Source organism: Chanos chanos, chromosome 3, assembly GCF_902362185.1.
Source record: "Chanos chanos chromosome 3, fChaCha1.1, whole genome shotgun sequence".
Lineage (NCBI taxonomy): Eukaryota > Metazoa > Chordata > Actinopteri > Gonorynchiformes > Chanidae > Chanos > Chanos chanos.
In genome coordinates, this window is record NC_044497.1 from 55218326 (window position 1) to 55243325 (window position 25000).

At 43.7% G+C, this 25000-nt stretch overlaps 2 protein-coding genes across 2 annotated transcripts in view; one reads left to right on the plus strand and one right to left on the minus strand.

The window, feature by feature from the left end:
* kcnn2 (potassium calcium-activated channel subfamily N member 2) overlaps positions 1-16554 on the minus strand; it is a 20784-nt gene extending 4230 nt beyond the window's left edge. The window contains exons 1-7 of the mRNA XM_030769272.1: positions 15796-16554; positions 15216-15311; positions 7888-8306; positions 7117-7258; positions 6897-7007; positions 6430-6557; positions 2185-2193 (exon numbers count right to left, since the gene is read on the minus strand). Coding sequence (XP_030625132.1) covers positions 2185-2193; positions 6430-6557; positions 6897-7007; positions 7117-7258; positions 7888-8306; positions 15216-15311; positions 15796-16554 — 1664 coding nt within the window. The remainder of the gene's footprint in view (positions 1-2184; positions 2194-6429; positions 6558-6896; positions 7008-7116; positions 7259-7887; positions 8307-15215; positions 15312-15795) is intronic.
* The window catches only part of smarcad1b (SNF2 related chromatin remodeling ATPase with DExD box 1b), a 15030-nt gene continuing 6582 nt past the window's right edge, over positions 16553-25000 (plus strand). The window contains exons 1-10 of the mRNA XM_030768090.1: positions 16553-16621; positions 19825-19997; positions 20134-20267; positions 21259-21341; positions 21732-21830; positions 22263-22341; positions 22710-23140; positions 23260-23456; positions 24370-24460; positions 24912-25000. The exon at positions 24912-25000 is cut by the window's right edge and continues 11 nt beyond it. Of these exons, the coding sequence (XP_030623950.1) occupies positions 16553-16621; positions 19825-19997; positions 20134-20267; positions 21259-21341; positions 21732-21830; positions 22263-22341; positions 22710-23140; positions 23260-23456; positions 24370-24460; positions 24912-25000 (1445 nt within the window). The remainder of the gene's footprint in view (positions 16622-19824; positions 19998-20133; positions 20268-21258; positions 21342-21731; positions 21831-22262; positions 22342-22709; positions 23141-23259; positions 23457-24369; positions 24461-24911) is intronic.

Consider the following 25000-nt stretch of genomic DNA (forward strand, 5'->3'; position numbering starts at 1 on the left):
TGCTGTGAGAAAGACTAAAGCATCTTTGCGTCTTATTTCTGCCAAACCCCACGGTTCAGGGTTGATTATAGGGGTTGGCTGAGTGCACGTTGAGTGAAATCCTCTAATGGGACCGTGTAAGGATGATGACACAGATCAGAGAGAAGAATATGAGAAGCCTCCGGGGACTCTGTGCTAATTAACCCAGATTAGACTAATTCCATGCAAGGGGGTTTAATGAACAGTTATTGAAATCAGACAGTAGGGCTGTGATGACGCAAACACACCAGCAGAGGGAGCCACAAGTACCACAGACCGAGGGAAAAATGGTGATTTAGGAAAAATCTGATTTAAGAGAAAAATGCAGAAGGTTCCAAATCAGTCAATGGAAGAGGGGTAATTTTAAGCAGCCAACATATTTCTGCTCTTCTTATAGTCTGAAAACTCGCCTTGACAGAATTCACGTTTCACAGGTGAACACCTGAAACACCAAGTGGACAGAGAGGCAGAACAATAAACGGATGTAAAAAGTACGCTACACTTCTTACATTACCATTAATAAATTAAATGATCTGATTTTGACTCAGATATTTTTTCACAGTTATACTACAACATCAGCAACTCTGCAAAGCGAAGGGCGAGTCTCTGCTCTGTCCTGTCTGATGACGTTTATGGAGGCAGCAGAAAGCTGATAGACATTTAGCTCTGCAATGCTTTATTTATGCAGCTGGTTCTGTCTGCTGAGATGTTTGATGGGCACTAGACTTAGCTGATGCAGTACGTTTCTGTCTAAAAGCAGGTCGGAGAGGGGGGCAGCCGGCAGTGTCCCTAAGGCGTCTCCTGACTTTCCCCATCTAGGATTGAGTCTCCCCCCCCCCCCCCCCCCCCCCCCCCCCCCCCCCCCCCCCCCCCCGCTAACACTTAAAAAACGTACACACACACACACACACACAGTTATATACATACACACACTGAGTCAGTCAGCTCACAAATTCTCTCCCCACCAACCGCTGTTCCCCAGAGCAGTGGTGGAGATATTGACACAATACCCACAGGACAGGGCTGCAATCCACCAAAGAGAAGATTAGTACACCCACTGGACCACTGGACCGGGCACATGCACCACACCTCGCGGGCTTCGCAGCGTCCGTGGAGATTTAGTGGGTTAATGGCGCGATTCGGTCCAGTAATCGCAGCAGGTTCCCGGGGTCTCGTCGCGAGAGGACGGGGAGACTGTCTGAACGGCTGAATATCAAATCTGAAGCCGGGGGGGGGGGGGGGGGGGGGGGGTCGATCCCTCTCCTCACTGTCAGCGAACATTCGCAGGAGAAATATGGAGGAAATGCAAAGAGGAAATGTAGCTCGTGACCCAAGTCTGGTTCCACTGAACCAAGGATGAACCATTCTGTTCTGTTCTGTTTTGTTGTTTGTTTTTTGTTTTTTTTTGGTAACGTTCGCGTTAGTCTGAAGAACCGTAAAGAGCTCCAGTCGTTCCTCTGTCATGCTGATTATTAGTGGTCATCCTTTGGATTGGTGGAAGCAAAGCAAATGTGATTTTAATCAGCGGCCGTCTGATTAAAGATTTAACTTTTTCATCATCACTCTCATGCAACAATGGGAAGAAAAACACCCTCCATCATTAATAATTGAAATTCATATTAAAAAAAAATGTCATCAAAATTCATACTAGGCTTGGTTTTGTGGTCGTGTTGTTGGGAGTATAAATCCCATTGCTCCTATTGTGGGATGTGTGTATCGCTGTGTGTCTCAGGGAGAGATGGAGAGAGAATAGTGGTTCTCTGGAGCATTTTTCATTGTGTCTTAATCAAGCTATTAATCAAATGACATTAAAAGCTACAAATCTGAGTTTTTCCTCCAAAGGCTATGTAAATTTCCAGGGGGAAAAAACCCCAAAACAAAACAGAAAAAAAGGATCGAAAGACAAAAATGAATTAAAAAGTTATCTCCTAAAATATGAGACTGTGTTGTGCCAAAATAATAATAATAACAATAATAAAAAAATCCAAAATGAAGCCAGCATGAATTTCACTTATCAAATGAGGGAGTGTAATTTTTTTTTTGGGGTGCTTTTTTGTTGTTGTTGTTGTTGTTGTTGTTGTTTCAGTCAGGGCATTAGGTTGAAAGACAAGCTCTCATCTGCATGCACACAACACTTCTGTTTCTAACGGTGAGGTGAAGACTTACTTTCGAGCTCTATTGCATTGTGTCGACACAAACAGGGGAAAACAGAGGGGAACATAACAGAGACAGATGAATTATTAGACATAATTATTCAGTTCAAGGCTCTTTCTCTCTCTCTCCCTCTCTCTCTCTCTCTCTCTCTCACACACACACACACACACGCGCGCACACTTTAAGAGACTAATCTGTCTCACTGGGGGGAGAGAGAGAGTCCCTTTTGGCTCTGCCAACATATCTTACACTTGTTTTGGCTCAATCCCGTCGACCTGAACATTGGCCAATAATATCGCAGCCCCTCTCATCTTTTAGAATTATTGATGGAGGATTCCGTCTCCCTGACCTTCACTAAGCCCGTGCCTGTAGTCCTGGAGTGGTGTGTGTGTGTGTGTGTGTGTGTTTTTTTGTATCTGGTGGAGCTGCAGAGCTGAGTAAACTAACAGCAAACTGTCACTGCTCCAGCTCTCACTAATGGATCCTCTGGGCTCCGTGACAGGTGGTGCTTGAAGTCTTGCACAATCTGGAGTTGCACCAACCGCATCCTGTACCTTTTTTTTTCTTTTCTTTTTCCTTTTCCTCTTTCTAGCGTTTTCAGCAGCAAAGCGGCTGGATTTTAATGCACAAAAAGAGTTACGCTTACAGTTCACCCGCTACAATATTAATAAACTTACGTCCACGAAAAAAAAAAAAAAAAAAAAGATTTAGGCTATTGTTAGCTCTTGACTGTACTCTTAGTTTTTTGTTGTTGTTTTTTTTTTTTTTTTTTTTGTTCTTTTGTCTAACCTTGAGCCTTGTGTTCTTGTTAGCCTCTGTGTGTGTGTGTGTGTGTGTGTGTGTGTGTGTGTGTGTGGTAGTGTTGTTGTTGTTGTTGTTTTGGAGTCATTAAGGATCACAGGTAGCTTTTCCTCACAGCTCGGCATGGCTCCTCCCCTCTCCCCTCATTAGCTGTCATCTTATCAGGACCAAACATCTGTTTCTAAAAAACACAGCCGGAGCCGCGGCATCTGCTCTGAGGACGCCCTGACTGCAGCGACTGCAAAATGTGAAAAAAAAAATACCCTCGCTCCTTCCCCGTTTCTCTACAGAAAACCTCACTCCATGCACAGGACATGTCTAAAAAAAAAAAAAAGAAAAGGAAAGCGCTCACTTTAACGCACAAACATGTCGCTTTCGCCGGCCGTCCTGAGTTTGTCTGCGCTAAGCTCTGTGTTACAGTGTCTGATAAGGCTGGCTCAGATAAGGGGAGAAATCGATGTTCGCTCTGGTCGTTTATGCCAAACGGCATGAAAAAGTCGGGCTTAAAGGACAGAGTGAGGTATGGGGGGGGGGGGGGGGGGGGTGAGGAGATGGGGGTTGCAGTAGCAGTAGCCTCAGAATCTGGTGCCACATTCAATCAGGAGCTTTTAAGACACTGGCGCTGGGCCTGCACTCTTAAAACAAACTAAAAAAACAAACAAACAAAAACAAAAAAAGGACATTAGGAGGAGTCATGATAAGCAAATTAAAATCAAAACACAGGAAACCACACAGACTAATTACCATGAACGCACGCGCGCACACACTCTCTCTCTCACACACACACACACACACACACACATACTCACACAATCCACAGTGATTATATGGAGGGCATAAAGGTGGAGCTTTTAGAATAAAGTGTGTTTCAGAGCCAAGTCTCTCTGACCATTAATCTTACACCATGGCAGTGAGATCTTTTTGCCAGGGCTGGACGTTAGCCAGTAAAACCAGTGCTACTGTACGTCCGTGGCTGCATTAAGATACACAAAACTGATCACAAATTACCCATAGCACAAATTAAATAGTTAATTCCCATAAATGATGTACATTAAGATGGGCTAATTCTGCCTCGTTGTTCGGGAAAATCGCAGCGGGCCCGGGATTAGAAGCAATACAGCATCTTATCTGAAGCGTGATCGATAAACGGACTCGTTTTCTCACAGAGATTGAGCATTAGCGAATTACAGAGGAATTGAAGATTTGATGAATGGGACTGATTTACAAACAATTCCTTGATGTTCATTGGAAACCCAAGCAAAGCAAAATGAATGCTGGAAACTTCCTCATAAAAGAATTAGGCTTTCCTCTGCGGACTTCCATCACTCACCATAATGCGGTCAGGAGCGACAGGGGAATATTGCTATCACGGATTAATATTGTATATTTCAGTTCAAACTTTAATACGCAGCACTCAAGTTGTTAGCAGCCCAGTAGTGTACGGTCTGAATCGAAACCTTATGCAACCCTGGACCTCCTGTCTAATGATGTCACAATCACCCCACTTTATCAAGAGCTGAATCTACCAACATATCTGAAATCTGTCATGATATCTGTCGTAACACCATAATATCTCACAGGTCAAAGACATAGTCAAATCAGACTGAAGATGAGGGTGAGGAAAGAGAGAGAGAAACAGAGTTGAAGGGCGTCAGGGTCAGAAAAAGAAGGGGGAGAGAGGGAGGGAGCGAGAGAGAGAGAGAGAGAGAAGGACAGAGGGAGAGAGAGAGAGAGAGGGAGAGAAGGAGAAAGAGGGAGGAAGGGAGAGAGAGAGGGAGAGAGAGAGGGAGGGAGAGAGGGAGGGAGAGAGGGAGGGAGAGAGGGAGGGAGAGAGAGAGGGAGAGAGAGAGGGAGGGGTTAGGGGAGAGAGAGAGGGATAGAAAAAGAGAGAGAGTTCTAAAATACTGCCAAAATGACAGGGAAGGACCCCCTGACACCGTCATAAATGCTTGGGTCTAAGGTGAAGGATGACGGGACGGGCTAAACACATCTATCATGGCTTCCTCTTGCCTTAAGGATGGTAGTTTTTCAATATTGGCTTACGCATCTGACAATTACAGAATTAGTCACGGACCCGCACGCTACCCGCCGAGCCAGGCTACATAAATAATCTTAATTGAAAAAAGGATTTCTGCCAGCTGTGTCGCCGATCGTCTGAAAATTTCAAAGAGCAAAACTGTTTACATTTTTACGTGAGCTACACGCATGATAAAAAAAACACGCTAAGAAGAAAACGGTGATAATTGAACTGAACAGAAACATCTCCTAACCTGGGACAGATCGGTGTATAAACCACTAGGCCCTATGACTAGGCCCTGTCCCTGCCCTCTGCACTGCTCCCTTTCCTTATGACCTTGCAGTTTGGATGAAGACTTTGTACGACTTTCAGTCCTGTTAGAATTTTAGCAACTTTAGTAGAAAAGGACACAAGGTAATGGAGGCATGTTAGAATATTGGGACAAGGCCCAATCATTCAAAAACCTCACAATATTCCAGGTCTCATCAGCACACATACACTCAGTATATACCGGTATTCACAGTATAAACGTTTATGGTATTACGGTTTTAGAAATAATTTCATTATTACAAAGCCCAGTGGGTTTTTTTTGAGGGGGGGGGGCTCTTATTATGCCTGCGTGGTCTATCCTAACAGTTATTCATTGAATGAAAATGTTTTGGGTCTTCAGTCTGATGGTTTGTTGACAGATATGCGAAATATGCTGATAAGTTCTTATTCATTCACGATGTCGAGATGAAAAGTAGAGGTCAAAATCGTATCCGGAGTTTCACCACGAATCCCTCTTTGGCGGAAAGTTCTAGCGGCTGACATTGGAGGGGCAGACACCAACCTAATTTAGATGCTCCATAAAAGCCTCCTAAATATACGCTTGACTCTGATCGACCAGGGCTGCTGGCATACAGTTAATGTCGTCAGGACCCAGAGGCTAAAACGTCTCTGTCTGTCTGTCTGTCTGCAGGAGGGCCTTTCATGGAGATGTGAACTTTTCAGTGTGTCTCTGTGGAGCACGATGCACAAAACCAGGGATTCTCATTTAACTTTTATAGACACCAAAATGATATATCTAAAAAAAAACAAAAAACAAACAAAAGGAAAAAAAAAAAAACAAAACCCAAAAATGTTCACAATATGAAAATATTTACTTCACTCTGCAATAGTTGTTTTTGTTTTTTTTGTTTGTTTTTTTTTCCATTTTTCAGATATACTGTCTACACTTGAGCTACAGGTGTCAAACAATTCAGAGCTCTGGCTGTTTATTTAACGTCAGTCAACAAACAAACAAACAAACAAACGTGAACTGAAAGACAGCAGTAAACCCCTGGGTGTGGCTCCAGGGAGCCGACTGGAACGCTGGTAAAGATGATGCTGGACGGTGATGTGGGGTGCCGTGTGTGTGTGTGTGTGTGTGTGTGCGCGCGTGTGGGGCGGGTACCTACTGATGAATGGCTTGGAGGAACTTCCTCTGGTGCTTCCTGACTTTGGCGTGGTCCATCTTCCTCACCAGTTTCGTGTTTTTGTAGATGAGCCACGTCTCCCTGAGAACGTTCGCCGCCGTGTTCTTCACCTGAGCGAAAAAAAAAACAGGCCCTCGGGTCAGCACGCCGCCGCCCGTCACGGTCTCACAGAACTACGACCGCGTTCCATTTATCTCTCTGGACTATCACGTTTATCTGTCCCGCTGCACATTGCTTCAGAGACCATTTGTTGGAAAAAGACAAACTAAAGAAAAGACTTCTTTTTTTTTTTTTTTTTTTTTGCTAGCTGACAGGACTGTTGTTGGGGGGGGGGGTTGTCCTTTTGAACCTGAGCTCTTTATGTGGAGATATAAAAAAAAAAAAGCAGTTATTTTTACCGTTACAGTTATTCACTGTACACATTCTCCCTGGGAACTGAATTTACTCACTCTTTTTGTCAGCTGGGTGTCCATCATAAAGTTATGAACGTGTTTTTCGGCTTTGGTTAACTCCAGCTTTTTCGCAACCACGGCAACCACCAAAGCAGTGCATCCAGCACCCTGCCACACACACACACACACACACACACAGACACAGACACAGAGATGATATAAATTAGCCTCTGGTTCAACACACAACAGTCGTGGCCACGAAAACCGTACAACTCACCATGATGCCGGTCAGGAGACAGACACCTTTCCCACAGTACGTATTAGGGACCATGTCTCCATAGCCAATGGTTAGAAAAGTGATGGAGATCAGCCACATGGCTCCTAAGAAGTTACTGGTTATATCCATGTTGTCATGGTATCTAGAATGTTGAACAAAATGAAAACAAAACAAAACAAAACAAAAAAACCCAAACAGGTCAGAAATGACACAGTACAGACTCAGTCTTGTCAGGCACTGACATGTACCAACGGTAACTGACCTCTGTGAGGTCATAGCAAATAACATAAATATAGCTTCTTGTCCTTTATCCTTTTTTACCAGGGGGGAAAAAAAGCCTCCCGATGTCTCATTTTGACTACTGGGCTTCCTCACGTGTATATTTATCGCAGACTCTTTTCATTCTATCCGTTATTGATTATCGAGCTCTCTTTTTCTGCAGAGTACAAATCGGATGTTGCCAGCGTCTACAAACACGCGTTTAGTACCACGTGTAGAAAAAAAAATAAGCGCTAAACGCTGATCACTGCAATATTTCAGCATATTTACACGTGACGCCTGATTGCAGCATTCAACAACCAGGCTTGATATTTTTTTTTTTTCCCCCAATACACACAGACCAGGAATATATATGATCCTAGGAGCTTTTTTAAGGTCTGAAGTCTCCGTCCCGACAGAGCAGAACTAAGGAGGACAGAGAGCGGGAGAGAGAGAGAGACACACAGAGACGCACGCGGACGCGGACGAGAGAGAGACTGAGGGAGAGGTCACCTTTCACACGCCCGTACGGTCCAGGCGGCGATGATCCACAGAGAGATGGTGAAGACGAGCAGCACGGTGCCGGGACAGATGGTCATGAGCGTCTTCATGACGAAGCGCGTGTTGAAGTTGATCTTGTTGAGGGCGCCGATGCTACGGGAGGAGGCGTCGGTGAAGAGCTTGCTGTGCAGGAGCATGACGCGGGCGATGAGGTACAGCCGAAGGAACATGGGGATGGACAGGATGATGTCCACGTCCGCGTCCGTCTTGGAGGGCGCGTAGGAGAAGGCCAGGCGGGCCGTCCACGTGAAGGTGTAGTTGCCGGGGATGGGGTGAATGGCGCACACCAGGATCTCCAGGCAGATGAAGAAGATTCGCTCATAGGTCATGGCTATCCTCCAATCGTCTGCGGCGTTGTCCACCATGAACAACTGCTCAGAAAAACAAACAGACAAACAAACAAATAAAAACAAAACAAAAAAAACCCCCACACAACCCAAAAAACTGAAAATGTCACCCATATGACACAACACTTCTCATAATCATTTACTTCAAACCATGTGGTGTGTGTATTTTAATCATCAGAGTGGTGGTTATTTGAGAGTAAAAAACCCCCCAAAAACAAACAGGGCTTCTCTGACTTTTCGTTTTAATCTTAGTTATTGGCTTGTACCAAAGATGTACTGCTTAGTGCCCCCCCCCCCCTTTTCTCGAACGTATCCTTCAACCTCTAACGTGGCCGTGATTCTCTCGGCCGAGCGACCCGTTTCTGCTCCTCCGAGACAGCTTCCTCCCTGCGCTACTCAAACTCATAAATATTCCTCCCTGAGTGGAGCTAAAGGCGGCTTTGGCTTTCTCCACAGTTCTCAAATCACTCCCCTGCCTGACACGTCGTGCCGATAGCGCGCCCCAGCCCCGGTTCCTCCTCATCCACTCAATCAACTCCAAGGTCCGCCGGTCTGTCACCATCGCGGGGAGGTATTTCACCAGAACGGAGGCAGTCAGCACATTCCACGGACCTCTCTTCGACAGACTTTATCCGACGTGAGCTGGGCTATCTGATACGAGTGACTGGCACGGGAAATCGAGAATGATAAAAAAAAAAAAAAAAAAACACACCCCACAGACGCAGTGTGTTCAAATGAGTCCTATGGCTCCTGAAGATACTGGGCCTTTTTCACACAGCAGTGGGGTTTACGTTAAGCACGCTGGTGTTTTCTTATCATGTGTGCTTTAGCGACCGTGCTTCTGTCTCGGGTTTGGACTGGTTTTTGATCCGTCCCTACGTATGGCTTACTGGTTTAAACAGGTTTTAGATTCTGGCTCCTGAATTATTAATCACACAACACACACGGCCCAGAGAAAAAAAAAAAAAAAACAGCAACATTTGGGCCAAATGTCTGTATTGTATAGGTGAAAAGCACAGATGTTTCAATAATTCAGGCCCTTTAATGACTATGGGAAAGCTGGCAGTAAATAAATGGAATCCGGGTTTTCTAAATGGCCACCCTGCCAACTACCCCCCCCCCCAGCCCCCACCCTTCCTTAGCTCCGTTTTGAATTTCCCATTAAGACAGAGAGAAAGAAAAAAAAAATCTCCTCTATTCCTCAAACTGGATCAATGACCTAGATCATAAATTTAGCATTAACACATCTTACAAAATCTTCTTTTCTGTCAAAGCCTTTAACCCAACACACTCGACTAAAAGACGCCCCGCAAACATCATCTGAACAAACCCAGCGCTAGAACCCCAGAGCGATGTTCAGGAGACCAAAAAAAAAAAAAGCTAAAAACATAAGCATGTTGACATTTACAAAACAAACAAAAACATATATACATCCTCCAAAGAGAAACACAGAAGAAACATACAACCTCCAACCACCCACACGACTACAGGAAAGCCAAAGGAAAACACGTAACAGACCGCGAAAGTCAGCCCTCGGGCAACATCTGCACGGAACAGGCTCTTCTACTGTCGGATTTATTTTAGATGTTAAATCTCGGGATTGGGGGGGGGGGGGGGGGGGGGCGCAGGAAGGTTTGGAGATCACATGAGAGACACTGAGCTCATGGCAGTTCTGACACTGGGGAGGGACTGTAACATTAGACTAGCTGTCTACTTCTACAGTCAGGCTTGTTCAACTTTCCAAGACTCTGTAACTTAGACAGGGAAACACAAGCTGCTTCTTCAGAGGGTGACAGACGCTATCTTACTCAAAGCTTAGCCTTGAGAAGAAAAAAAAAAAGGAAAAGAAAAGAAAAGAAAAGAAAAGACCTGACCCAACACGCTGTCTGCACCAAGCACGATAAGCCACGGGCTTCGGGTTTGAATTCGACGAAAACGATTCTCCTGACAAAAGACAGAGCTTTTAAATTCAAAATTCGGGCGATTAAACATTTAGAATGAGTTATGTAAGGAAAACTACTTGGTGGCGAAAAGCAATTATGTTAATGGGAATCTGCAACACAATCCTCAAGGGACCTTCAACCACAACACACATCACATATTCCATCTCGCTGTCAGAGTGGCCAGTTATGGACACAGCCAGATCTGAGTGAAAGCTGGATGTGGAATGGTAAAGTTAGACACGCTGAACCACTGGAGGTCATCCTGTGTAACCTGACATGAATAACACCAATCATACATTAAAAAAGCCCCAAGCCCAAGCACCAAGTACGTTTGAGTTCGAATTCCCTCCGAAACAAACAAACAAACAAACAAACAAAAGCACTATTGAAAGGTGTCCTGTTAGCTTGGCAATGACAGGATGATACAGACAGTCCAAAAAAAAAAAAAAGAAACAAATAAATAAATTTAAAAAAAGGATCTGTCTCCCTCGTCCTGTTACGATTGGATTTCAAATCACACAAATGACATCAGATTGTTTTCTGATGGCTAACCGTCGATCGAGGCGGAGCCAATGAAATCATCATAAACCTGCAGATGGAGTCCTTATGACCTGTAGCACACAGTGCCAATTAGTCTTCAGTAACATCCCTATGCCATAAACCACTGGACACCCTCTGTCAGCCGTCCATCTCTCTGATGGAGAAGCACTATATATCAGACAGCCAACCTGCTGTAGCTCTCAGAAAAAAAAAAAAAGTTTCCACATGGGGAAAACTTTTCCCAAAGGAAAAATCTTGTAACAGAGTTTTGCCAGACCCCCCTCCTTCCCCCCCGAAAAAAATAATGAAGACATCTCCAGAGCTGTGGTCATGTCATTTTGCTCTGTCTGTCTGGCCTGGTTGGTTACTGGTTTCGGTAAGCTCAATATAACTAATGGAACAGGGCTCAATATTTAATCTCTGTAATGCAGAGATGGGGACATATATCTTGTCCGTGGGAAAGAAATCGCTCTATCTCATTAGAGAATTAGGTTGAGAGGTTCGGGCTCAATTAGAAATTAATGCAATGGTTTATTTATGATATCAAAGCGGGCCACTAAGAGGCCACTTTACTGAGTAAATTCCCAGTTGTGGGTTGCATTCCCTTTTTTTTTTTTTTTTAAGCCAGGACACAAATGGTCAGAGTGACTCCCTCTATCTACAACCAAATTCCATTTGTTTAAAAAAAAAAAAAGGCAGTCACTACTTTACTGGTCTCTCTTAGGATAAAGTAACTCCCTTAAAAATGAAATGTTGTAATTGTTATTGCTGTAATTGTAATCGTTGTAAAAATGAAACGTTGTAATTGTAACCTGATTTAAAAAAAAAAAAAAAAAGCTACGAGTGAATGCACTTACACTTTACAGAACCTTTAAAAAAAAAAATGTTGGCGGTGTTTGTTTTAACTTCTCTTAAGCTTGTGGTTTAACCCAGTTCAGACTCAGTGTATCCTTACCATGAAAACCAAGCGGTCAGCCACATGGGGTTGATACGTGACACCTGTCTGGAGTCTCGGGTGAAGGGCAGATTTCACTGAGAGAGAAGCTGAACATCCCCTGTAGCCTCCAAACATCACTCACACACCTACTGTCTGTCTCACCGTGGCCCCAAAGGGAGAGCGCGTGAGTGGGCTCTCAGCACGGTCGAGATGGTTAGACAATCCACTTAACGAATCGGAGCTCTAATCAAACACGACACCGTTACATGCTGCAATCACTCAACCACCTACAGACGTCTAACGTCAAAATAACAAACAAAACCAAAGGTGGAATGGCGGGGGAGGGTGACATGAAAAAAAAAAAGTTTGATAAATTATTCGAAATAAAATAACGCGCCCATTGGAAAAGATCCTGTCTGCCAAACCTGTGCTTCACCGCTTAGACTGCGGAGAACATGTATCTACTTCTCGCTGTCCTGGGTACCTTGACAGTGAATACTCGTTTCAGACTCAAACTGTATTCTCCCTCACCAACAAAAGAAATAAATAAATAAGTAAATAAGATGATTCAGGCCCTATGGGGCTAACACTCATAAAATAGTAACAATACCAATAACTATTGCAATAACAGACAGTCACCAACAAATATGACCAAAGTGAGGACTGCTTTATTGTGTGGTGGTGGTGGGGGGGGGGAGTCAAATAAACTTGTGGCCAATGTAGGAATGACCCAGAATATTTATTTCCGACCAAAGCACTCCCCAGGGATGACGAAACCTTCCAGTGATATTTAGAATACGATGCTCTGTCTGTGTGCTGCTCCTGTGCAGTAATTTGAGGATAGTCCTACTTTTTTTTCATAACCAGTCAAGTAACAGCGCGCTTCAATACAGGATCCGTTACAGGATCCAGCGCATGGTCTCATCCAGAGAGATTTACACAATCGTTTCTTTCTGTACTAAAAGGTCACCCAGCTCAGGAGTAACCTTGAGGTTAAGTGCCGTGCTCAGGACTACATCAGCAGCCAGCTGTCATGCTTCGGGTTCCACCCCACAACTCCCCGGTGACCGGGCCGCTCCCCTTGACGCTACGTTTTCACCACTCCGCCCTGACTGCACAGGTCGAGAAAGTCGGTGGTGGAACATATTCCGGAGTAGTGCCAATCTTAGAGGATGCTTTCAGTTTGTTAAATTAAAGATTTACAACGGGGGGAAAAAGCGAGAGGTTTGGAAAGCACACACACTTTATTTGCCAGCACACTCTTCATGTTCTCTAATGGGCATTAAGCAGCTTTGGAATAACACTCGCTGAAAACATGAAAACGCTTTTTATTATGCATCATAAATACGGTAATCATCACACGCGCGTTTTTTCCCTCAATACTGCCGAGGGCCGTGTAGAGTAGATCGTTTAGAATGGAGCCACATCGCTCGGCTAAACCGTTCATATGATGGATAACCCTTTGGGATTTTTATGCCATAAATATACCGAGGGCAGGAGGGAGGGAGATGACAGGCTTGTGAATAAAAGCCATTGTAATTTAACATTGGGAAAGTAGAATCGGATCAGGCGGCCATATTCTCATACGCGACAGAGCCGCGCTTCCAGACACAGTTTTATAGACGGATATAGGAGGTCCCTACATGGAAGCAATCAAGAGGAAGGGGTAGAACAGATTCTCAAATAGTCTATGTTACACTCCAGTAGGCCTGCAATAGATTTGCTTTGTCGATATGAACAAACTGACAATGAGAAATGCACAAATGATCACAACTGAAGTTATCTGCTTTGACTGCAGGATAAAACCAGTTAGCGGGGAATGGTTCTGCACTGCTAAAAACATCTGTGTGATGCCTTTTAACAATTCCCTGTTGATTCACAGTGGAGTGACTTACTTTAAAGTAAAAAAAAAAACAAAAACAAAAAACACAAAAAAACACCGTAAGTCCAGAGGCTCCAGTACCACAGAGGCAGTGTTTGTCTGAGACATGTTGTAACTGCACTCTGCTGATAACTGCAAAAGGACGGTGTTTGTTTGCATCGTAATTCATACTTTTGGGTCTTAGTATGGGCTCCCATGCATTGACAGCAAATCTTAAATATGGCCAAGTTTAAACGGTTTGTAGACTAATAAAAGACATATTGGAAGGTTTGTTACGACTTCGACTTAGACGGACAAACTCTAAGTAAAACCTCTATGTTACAGAAACATAGTGGCTTAATTAAAAGGGTGTGCTATTTTAATAATTTTAATGCAGACAATAAGTAAACGTCGTCAAAGATATATGTGAATTTACTCCACATGTATGAAAACCACCTATGAAAAACCCCAAAAGCCTGACCTCAATACAACAGACTGGCACACACGAGGCAGTTCACTGGTTTAGACGCACTGAGTCTATTTACCAACGTTTTTAAGGTCAAAACCTTTAACAACAGCCTACCTAGATGACATTGTTCCCCTAAGGTTACACAAAATGATTCAAATGGAGCATGACACCGCTTGGTAAAATGTCTAACGCTTTGTCAGAGGTGGCCGAAGAGAGGCAACCGAAGAGAGGGAAGTTACATATAGCACATAAATCTTCTGTGCTCTGTTTCATTCACGGGCAGGTTATTTAAGCCATATAATGGCTTTCTGACATTTTGTAATATCCAGTATTTCAGCCTAGCAAGGAAAGCCCCAGTGCCATTTTTTATCTTAATGAAGTGGCACATTATAGGAGACATAAATGCTTAAATGCACAAAAAGGAAAACACACACACATACACACACACATACTCACACACACACACACACACACACACACACACACGCACGCACAGAGACTAAGTAATGCTATAGTATGCTACAATGCTTTGGTGCAAGGTCATAAAATTGAGTTTTGTTCAAGCGCCGAAGCAGTTCACTGAAGCTGCCATTTGTTTCACTCTTTCCTTTCACAAGAGGAACCAAAGTGTCTTTCTCTCAAGCACACGTTCAGGCTTTGAATTTTTTTTTTTTTTTTAAATCATTGTCGTGTGAGAGAACACAGATGATGTTCTTCTTTATGCTATCCACCCTGCATATCCCTACATTATTGACTAACCAGCTCATGGACTGAGAAAATGTTTCATTCTGGAGAACATAAATGAATGGAAAAATCAATAAATCAAAGGCCAAAAAGCTATGGAGCCTTCTAATTAAACCTTTGCTATAGTGCCTTTCCACCTCTTAATGCAGGTTGCCCTGATAATTCTGCCATTTCGTTTAAACAAGGGTCAGAAAGTCACTGACCGGATTTCAAGACATAATTAGTTTCTCTGTGCAGAGGGAAAATGTTCATGAGCCTGAAGCAGTCCATTTAACATCACAGTAATAAGCACCATGTAAAACTGCAGAGTAACAATGCTCTCAGGTGTCTTGCCATCAGGTAGCATGTGAAAGCATATGGTTCAAACCAATAGCCTCGTGGTACAGAGAGAATGAGTTTCGACAGTAAGTGTGAACAGAAACACGGCTCGAGAAATTACCTGTATCTCCCTGGCGTGATAAATGATAATCAGGCCAAGAAGAATGATTGTAGAAAGGCTTATCAGACATTTTAGCGCTAGTGAATACAAGGACTCCTGAAAGAGAAAGGAAAAATATTTTAAGATGTGTATCAGTCCCACCATTGGCCTGCGTTTTCTTTTAAAACAGTTCGTTTGTCTGCCCGTCTATATACGTTAAATGAGAGGAACTGACTGGATTAAGACTGGCATTCCTGTAAACCCAAATCAAACTCGGATTAATTTAAATTCTATTGTTTATTTCAATACGGTCTACGGTGTTGGGCAAGGTCTACAATTTTCAGCAAGGTCCAAAAATTACGACTTCGCCCTTGCATGTGCACATGGATAACAACCCCGTGGTTCTGACTTCATTTGACTTCTAAGGACAGTGACCCCTTGTGATGAGTGAAACTATTAAAATGCAGAAAGCAAGAAAAATCGACCTTCTATCTCCGGTTTCCTCACACTTTAAAAACTTTTGCCTTTTCCACTCAACACGACAGTAAGAGAAATCTGACCTAGATGTGGTCCTGCAAAGGCTCGGGATTATATTACGCACCTTTCCGTAGGCTCCCCACGAGAGTTCAGTCTCTATAACCATAACAACAATCCCAAACATCCCAAAGATCAAAGCATAGTCGCTCAGACGCTTTCTCTTTTCAAACAAGGCCCTTCTATGACCAAGCTTTTGCCCAATGTTCTGGTTCTTCTTTTTACCCGATTTATTGCCACCGTGGCTACATCCACCACCTCCATCGCCCGACGCATACGGCATGAGTGTGGTGGAGTTGTTGTCCGGTTTTGAGGCTAGGGTATCCGACGCATCCGCAGTGGAGATGGGCTGTAGTGGCTGAGACTCTGAATCAAACTCGTGAAGGTTTCTGCGGGATGAGCTCAAGTTGCTCAGCGGCCGCATGACGCCGCCGTTGTATCTGCAGCTGCTCATGGCTATTTCGTTATAAGAGTTACTCTCTTTGTGGCTACTGCCCAGGCTATCTCTTTGCCGACCGAGGCACCGCTGATTGTGATGGTGTCTAGATGAACTACCATGACTAGATGGCGTGAACTCATAAACGCTATACTGACAACCTTGCCTTGAAGACGATACGGATGGTGTCCTTAAAGTTCCAAGAGGGGTTGGCGACGTCCCGTGAAAATTCGGGTTTTTCTTTGCATTGCAGGCGGCGTTATTGCAGGTGCAGCACTGGTCGTGCTGCTTAACGGACTGTTCCTCTTGTCTGCAGTAGTGCTGGTACTTACAGTGCTGGAACTGCTGCTCTTGAAAGAAATCGTTCTGCAACTGCAATGGGGTTTCCATGTCAGCGCTGCTGTTTAAAGCAGCAGTCGGCAAGCGCCGCGCACCTATCGAAGGGGCGTTGTGGTTGGTACAGGAGGATAGCGACGGGACAAGGATGGGCCCATGTCGGCTCCTGTAGATTTGAGACAATGCTTCCGATTGGGTAGCCGGGCCAAAACAACTGGCCTGACGTCACTTGAGGAGGGACGCTTTCAAATATGCATCCATCTGCTGTTCGCTGTTCGCGTTACCTTACAGACTGGTCCATAACCGGACTACATACCTGCCCTTTAGGATAGAGAACTGATAAGTATGATTCTGGGTCAAGGATGGTGATAACAAACAGAGTGTTTGTTACGACAAAATGTCTTTACATAGAGAATGGTTCTCTCTGTTTTACTCAAATTAATCAACTGGTTTTCCTCGCATTATAACCAACTACTCCAAGTCACAGATCCTTCACTGATAGAAACGAAGCAAGCAGCCACTTAAGCGTTTCACGATTCTAAAATTGGCAACATTAAATTACAAACTTAGCACTTTACACTATCCTATCATCAGTAGAATTACCCTAAGACCATTATATTAATAAGACTACTCGGCTTGTGAGACACCACAACGACAAGAATGCATTTACTGGTATTTTAATAACAACTGGGTACGGTCACTAATCAATTTTTCTTTCTCTGTCAGGAGTAAATGACAAATATTCATCTTGTGTTGTCAGTAGGCAATAGCCCACCTCACTAGTTATTTCCAAGCGGAATCAATTAAACCGATGTTGGGAGCAGTTAGTTCGTACGCTTGGCGCCATCCCCTTTGCAAAGGCGCTGTTTTTCATGCGGCATTCACTTATTGTGTGCGTAAATTTGCTGCTGTTGTGAAATGCACATATTATTGTTATTATTTTAAATGAATGTACACATTTGATTTGTTTGTTTGTTTGGAGATAATATAACCCAAAAGCTCCATACTCAGGAAATCGCGTTTGAAGACAGCCGTGTACTTTTGAGTTCAACCCTACCATAGCATTATGCATGGAAAAGAAAATCAAAGTCCACCCATCTTTCAAAGCGGTTTATCAGTGCATTCATCAGCGCTCGTGCAGCCACCAGTGCATTCTGTGGGGATCAGTCAATGCACAGGTGGAACGCGCGAGCACTGCGTGCGAGAACGACCGCTGCAGTGTGGTACTGCAGTCACAGCACGTCACTTCGGGAGATGAAAATGAGAATCGCGCAACGTCAGCATCATCGGAAAAAGCCTTTGTTACTGCCATGACTCATGCCAATTTAGCAATTCATAGGAAGCAAGGGCAACACTCGTTGTGGTCTTCATAACAGCAATTGTCGATTTAAAGCTGGCGAACTGGTCACTTTGACAGCGAATGCAAAACCCGTGTAAGCTACTTGCTCTGCTCATTCAAAGCAATCACGGGAGCCTGCTCTGATATTGAACAGAGAGAAAGAATCGCTTAATTTACGAAAGACAACAGCGGAGTAGCCGGATATACAACAAATACAGATTACTATTAGTGATAAATAAATTTGGACGGTGTTTTGCGGGAATAAAAATCGTGGCCAAATATCTTTAATGTACCGTGAAATGTTTTGGAAAAGACAGGCGGGTTTTAATGGAATCAGCGTGTAGCCGGTATCAGTTGACAACACAAAAATCCTTTAATCAAATTGTTCTAATCAGATTGAGGCTACATCTTGCTACACGCAGAACCATTTGAACCGTTCAGCTCCGCAGGAGGGGGATCCCATTCATAACCTCAGTCAGGTTCATGAATTAATTTTGTAGTCATTGACCGGGGCCACGTAACACCTCTTGTACGCAACTGTCATGCTCTAAGACATTCATCGACCAGCTCTGTTACCCATGTGTGTTTTTACAGCGCCACAGAGAATACACTGAGCTATAAATGAAGCCCGCTGAGACAGTTGGTTTAACTGGTTGACCACAAAAAAATGAAAAAAAAAAACCAAAAAAAACCGTGGTTAACCATTTACACAGTTTCAGTCTTCTTTAAACTTGAATGAACGAAACTAGCACGTGTATTAATTTCAATTAGACCATTGAATGGAACGATGGACAGAGATTAAAAAATTGTTCTGCTGCTATGTCGATTGTAGATCAGAAAGTCACATTTCAGCCTCTGACGCCACGCGGGTCCATCGGTTAATAATCCTTCCTTCCTTTCTTCATTCATTCTCAACTGGGCAGCCCTCTTTCGAGTAGCTGGCAGCCGAACAGATGTTGAAAGGCACATTCCTGATCTCGTCTGGTTCGATACTGAAAGTTCATCTGTGATTCATAATACATTCTAATGACCAGTAGGATATTACTGCAAGGATAAAACTGATCAAATTATGAAGTGATTGTCAAATGTCGACGTTGTCAGATTGATATCGATCTAAAGGAAACTAAACTCCGCCTTTTGATTTACAAACTTGATAGCTGGACAGCCTTTGTTAACGGGAAACATGTAGGCTAGTGGGTGTTTACACAGCTAACGCCTCGTCGCCTCATGAGTGTTGAGTATAACTTGGCCACGTATTGGGGAAATGAAAATAGATCGCCACCACAAGGAACGCGTGTAATCTGAACAATGAAGAAAAGAAAAGGACTGATTAAATATACGACGGACTCGCAGGGGCACGAGAGTCTCTCCGGTAGGCCACTTTAAGTGGTTTCACTAAGTTAGCAAACAAGCCCTCAACACCCACTAACCTTAAGCATTGAAGTCATTTCGCGTGTTGTTGCAATTTTGATGAGCCAGGTGTTCTTTTGGCCTCAGTGCAGTTTAGTAAATAGCTGAACTGGCCACAATCCTGGTATCATGTATGATTTAAACGCTATCATTCTTCAGTCTCGCATTTTTTTTTTTAGTTAAAATGTGACAGTACATAAGTACTGCACCGGTATCGCCCTAAAATCAGTAGGCGCAGGAACTAATTGACGGCATGCAGTATTTTGCTGTATTTTCAACTAAACAGTTTATGCAAAACATACGTCTAATTATACACCCCTCGGGACGGGATTACATCTGATCAAAATCACTGTTGTACATTTTGTTATTGCAAAGACCCCCTAGAGCATACCTCAAGACATAATCCAGATTTACAGATAATTTCTTTCGAGCATAGACGCGACAAAGTAATCTTGGAGAAAATATTTCTTAATGTAATGCATTCAGTTTGAACTGTGTTTTAATTTTGGTCCATTTGGTCCATTTTATGCCAGTGTAAAGCCTCTTCAAACACAACATTAACTGACTGTTTTCAGTCTTTCTCTCATCATGACACTCCTTATTTATGTGTAAATTCAGATGTCACAATTCCGGAGACTCCAGAGTCAAAACGTCCGGTCGGGCCAGGTGGACCCGGAGCGATGCACTATGTCTCGATGGACGCGAGTTCTGATTCCGACGTTGAGATAACCGGGAGTTCCATGATTACGTTGTAAGTCATGCATCTTCGTGTTACGTTTTTACCAAAAACCAGCTGCTTAGACGTGCATATTAACGTTGTTTTGAGCACTTCCAGCGACAAGACACTGAAGCGACTTGTCCTCCTTTGACACTGTGTTTTAAAGGCCAGTGAGGAGTGGTAAGAGAGTACCACAGTCTGGGGAGTTGATTGTACTGTCTGATGAAGAGGAGGAGGAGGAGGTGGAATGGGTGAAGACGGAATCGGTGATGGAGAGACATTTTACCGCAGGACAGGGAAGTGGGCAGCAGAGAGCGGAGGTTGGCCTACACATACATCATCATTCAGCTACACTTGGAAAATGTCAATGAGCAATTGCTTCAGTTCATTCATGCTCTGATGCTGATTGTCGTATTACTTCATCAAAACGATCTGTCGGTGCTCTTTCAACGCGTTGGAACTGTAGACTAGACACCAGTCCGAATTCCTATAAAACATTTCCGTCTGTGCAAATCAATACTACGCCACTGGGACTTGTGCTTCACACGTAGTGGTATTGTTCAGCCATGACGCGTGTAAAAAAATATTACATTGGCAAACACACTGTTAAAAGTGCCTTTTATGAAAATGGCTTTTTTGTTTTTTTCGTGAAATTACATAAGCTGATAAGAATAATGTGATCAAAGCAATGCAACTAGGGGGCTGATACTGATGCACTATGGGTAAATACCAGTGACACTGATAATGGATGTTACGTTGGTTTAATTAGCTCTCTGGGAAATTTTGGTTTCTCAGGGAATGTAATTATAGTGTGAGAGAAGAGGCTCTGCATTTCTCTGTTAGTAAAGGATGCTCTTAAACTCTCAGTAAGCTGTAGGGTAGCATAAGACCAAAGAAACGTTATAAATCCGAGGGATTCTTATAAAGTTACTTTAAAAAAAACAAACAAACAGACATTCTATACATTCATTGTGATAATATACGTTTATTTTAACAAGGATGACTCAGCATTCAGTAGTTTTGTTCCTCTGATGATTTTTTTTTTTCTTTTGTCTCAGGAGACAGAGGGAGAAGTTACTTTTCTGGGGACAACCTCTGGGACTAAAGGTATTAATTGTTTTGTTCATTCAGTTTGAACAATGCCAGCGTAAGCGGCGCATTGAACAGCTGGATGCCGTCAATACTACTGCAGTTAGACAAGTGGTCTCATTTGCTGTGGTTAGTCCGGAGGCATTGATTTTGGAAAGATGACCGTGTGCTTTTTTCATCCTCCTTTTTTTTCCAAACTCAGCATGCACAAGGAGAAAAGAGGAGCGCGGCCCACGCCGGGAGAATGCGGACTCCCGCAAGAGCAGGAAAAGGAAGAGTTTGACGGTGAGCTCCTTCCGCGTTTTACGGGATTACTCACACGCTCCCCTCACTGAACGAGCGTGCGTCGGCCTGACGGGCCCCCGTGTCAACGTCACGAAAGCCTTTTTAAGCTGCTTCGGATCTGTCGAAGCAATTTGTGATATAAATGCCCCGGTGAAGGACACACAGCAATGCTGCCGCTCGCCAGGGATGTGAACCTGTATGTGACCAGTTAATCCTCCTCTCAGACATGATGTACAGCCCCTTTGTGGGTCTATTTGTTATTTGTCATGGCCAGTGCACTGGAGAGAGGTGGATTTATGAGTGGATGAATGAGCATGTACTGTTTGCCCCCCCCCCCCACCCCCCCATCTCCGGGGGCTTGAGTCACACGCTTGTCTCATCTCTCATTAGACTGACGATTTGGAACGGGAGGGACCAGAACCCAGTTGGAGGGAACAGGAGGACATGGTGAGGAGGCTACACCAAAAGTTTCCCCATCTGCAGAAGGAGGTGAGCAGGTTCTGGGGGGTTTAAGATAAGGAAAACTTTATTCTTCCCCAGGGAGAAATTGTTTCTCTTGTTTTTATAGCAGCTTATAAAGAGGAGAAACTATCAAATCGTGAAAGCATTAAAACATTAAGATGACATTAAAACATGAATTAATTATGAATGAAACATCAAAACATTGAAAGTATGTCATCACGCTGTTCTGATATATGCAGTTTTATAACTCATTGGCTCTTCAGTTGTACACTTCAACTGGATAACTCTTTGGCCAAAAGTTGGACACTTCAGCAGGAGCAGTCTGGTTTTGAGCTATTGTGGCGTATCCCAAAACATTCAGACAGGAAAGGCGTAAGAAGACGTCCTGTCTTTTATGTCTGAACTATGCTGACGACGTGGTTTTGACTGGTAAGTGTGAGAATCTGTATCCTCGTGCAGGAACTCAGAGATGTGCTTCTGGAACATGACTGGCTCTTTGAGGACACCTTGGAGACTCTGCGAATGTTCTCTGACCGCGGTGAGTGTTTGTGTTGCTTGCGGTCTTTTGATTTTTTTTTATCAGATCATTTGTGAGGGTGCTACCTTTGAAGTCCGTTGGTGTAGCTGAAATACTGTTGAGCTTCATTTAACAAATTTTATCCGGACTCTCTGCTGTCTCCTTCAAAGGCATAAAGAGGTCTACTTTTCTTTTGCGCCTGTGAGCTTGACTTCATGCTGTTTACTCTTTCTTTTTTTTTTTTTCCTTTTAGCATTTGGAGTCTAAACCAGATTAAATACATATGTCCATTAAATCGTATTTTCTTTATGTCTGGTAACTGCTTATGTTAATAATCTGCAATCAAACAGCAAATTAAGCACAAAACCTTATGCTTTGTACACATCCAGGGGTGGAATTCGGTGAAAATGTCGATCGAATCGGGCCCCTTCCTGTATTGACACAGCAAAGTTCAGAGGCTTGTCCTAGTGCATATCAACAGAGCAGGCTGCACACCTCCCTTCCACCAGGACTCCTCAAATCCCCAGAGGAGACTAAAGTGTCTAGGAAGAAGAGGAGGAGGAGGAAGAAGAAGAAACCAGTAGTGATTCACCAGTCAATCACAAGCTCGGAGGATGAGGCTAGTGACTTTGAGACTCCTCCTGGATCTCCTTTAGACGCGGGGTCGGACTGTGAGGAGGCCACGGGGAGTGTTAAGATCCAGATCATTGACTTCTTTCAGAGGGCCTCGGTGGATGAACTGACACTAATGTCCGGCTGCTCGTTGAAAAAAGCCCAGAAAATCGTTTCGCTGCGGCCCTTCAAAACGTGGCCAGATTTGGTGAGGTGCCTCATGTGTGCACTCGACTGTAAAAAAAAAAAAAAAAATGTTCCCCACCCCCCTCTTGCTTCTTCGCTCTCCATTTTCGTGCTCACGCTGCTTGCGAATGTGTCTCTCAGGGGGAGGCTCTACGCGGAGGAAAGGGCCTATCGGCTGATCTCCTGTCGGGCTGTCGGGCCGTGCTGAGGGAGAGAGAGGCTCTGCGGGGACTCATGGTCAAATGTGAACACGTCTCCAGAGAGATGACGCGACAGATGAGACAGGTGGTCGAGCGAGGCCGGGTCTCCGTCGACCAGCCGCGCGTTCTCAACAGCGCGTGAGTCCGACCTCGGCTCTCTGCGTGCGTTTAACACGTTCATCCAACAGTCAGAACCGCTCATGCCCACATGTGCTTTTGTAGCTTAGAGGAGAAGTTCAGGCTTGTTGACGTGTGGGCATTGTGCAGCCTCATCGTAACTGAATCTATATGTCTATCCGATATATATATATATATATATATATATATATATATATATATATATATATATGTACACACACACACATATACATATAGATATACATATATCAACACACACACACACACACACATATGTATATGTGTATATATATATATATATGTATATGTATAATTTTTTTTTTTTTTTTTTACTATATAAACTGATATTAATCAATCCTTTTTTTATGTTGTTTGTATTTGGATGCTCAGGGAGCATATTCATGCATAGCAGACTGAGTGAAGACAGCTATATGTCCCGTCTTGAGGACCAATAGTAAAACCCGTTGCTTTGTCCTGCCCCCCGTGAGAGCCAATGAGAGCTGCATGAACTCAATTACACTTCACACAGAAAAAAAAAAAATAGATCTTTTCTTCTTTTTAGCCTTTTAATTGGAAACTCACTGTATCGCAGCCATCTCAAAGCCATGGCTGTTAATGGCATGGTAAATCGATACAGTTTTAAGTGAGTTTTAGGTTGTTACAGAAAATGAGCAGTTGTAGCTAGAAAATACTCCCCCCCCCCCAAAAAAAAAGAGAGAAAGAAAGAAAAAATCCAAGTGTTTGATTGAAAATCTATCTGAGGTACTGACAAAAGCCAAAGTGAAGGTTCACCAGTATGTCAGACAGTACGAGGATCCTCTACCATGCCCATAGGATTACCTGTGTGTTAGCTTCCTATGCACTCTGACCCTGTTGTGTTTCCCAACTCCCCAACCCCTATTGCTGTGTCCAGCTTACGACTGAAACCGTACCAGATGATTGGACTGTCCTGGCTTAGTCTGCTGCATGAGAACAAACTCGGTGGGATCCTGGCTGACGAGATGGTCAGAATTCACAGCTGTGTTCTTCCTCTTCGCACACCACACGTCTGATCTGAGCGTAGCTGCGGTATCTTGTCCTGAATATATAGCTCCTCAGTTAGTCATCTGCTGCCCTTCACCTTAACCTGTCGAGGCGTGTAGCCATGCCTAGTGGTTAGGTATGTTCAGTTTATCGACATGCATGAACCCAAAAAAATAATTGAATGCATACAGCTATTAATTACTGCATTTCATTGGCTTTGTACCTGTAGTCTGCACAACTGACAATGAAGTTGAATCTAATCTAATCTAATCTAATGTGCCACATATGCAGAAAGAAGGGCAGCTTGAGTGTGTTTTTTTTTTTTTTTATAGATTTTAAAACCTCTTTTCACTAGTTGTGCACTAAGCATTGTTTGAACTGCGTGGAAGAGAGAGAGTGTGTAAACTCTGTTGTCTGCCGTGGTGTTGTCAGGGTTTGGGGAAGACCATCCAGGCCATCTCCTTTCTAGCCAGTCTCTATCAGCAAGGCAACACTGGCCCCCATCTCATCATTGTTCCCTC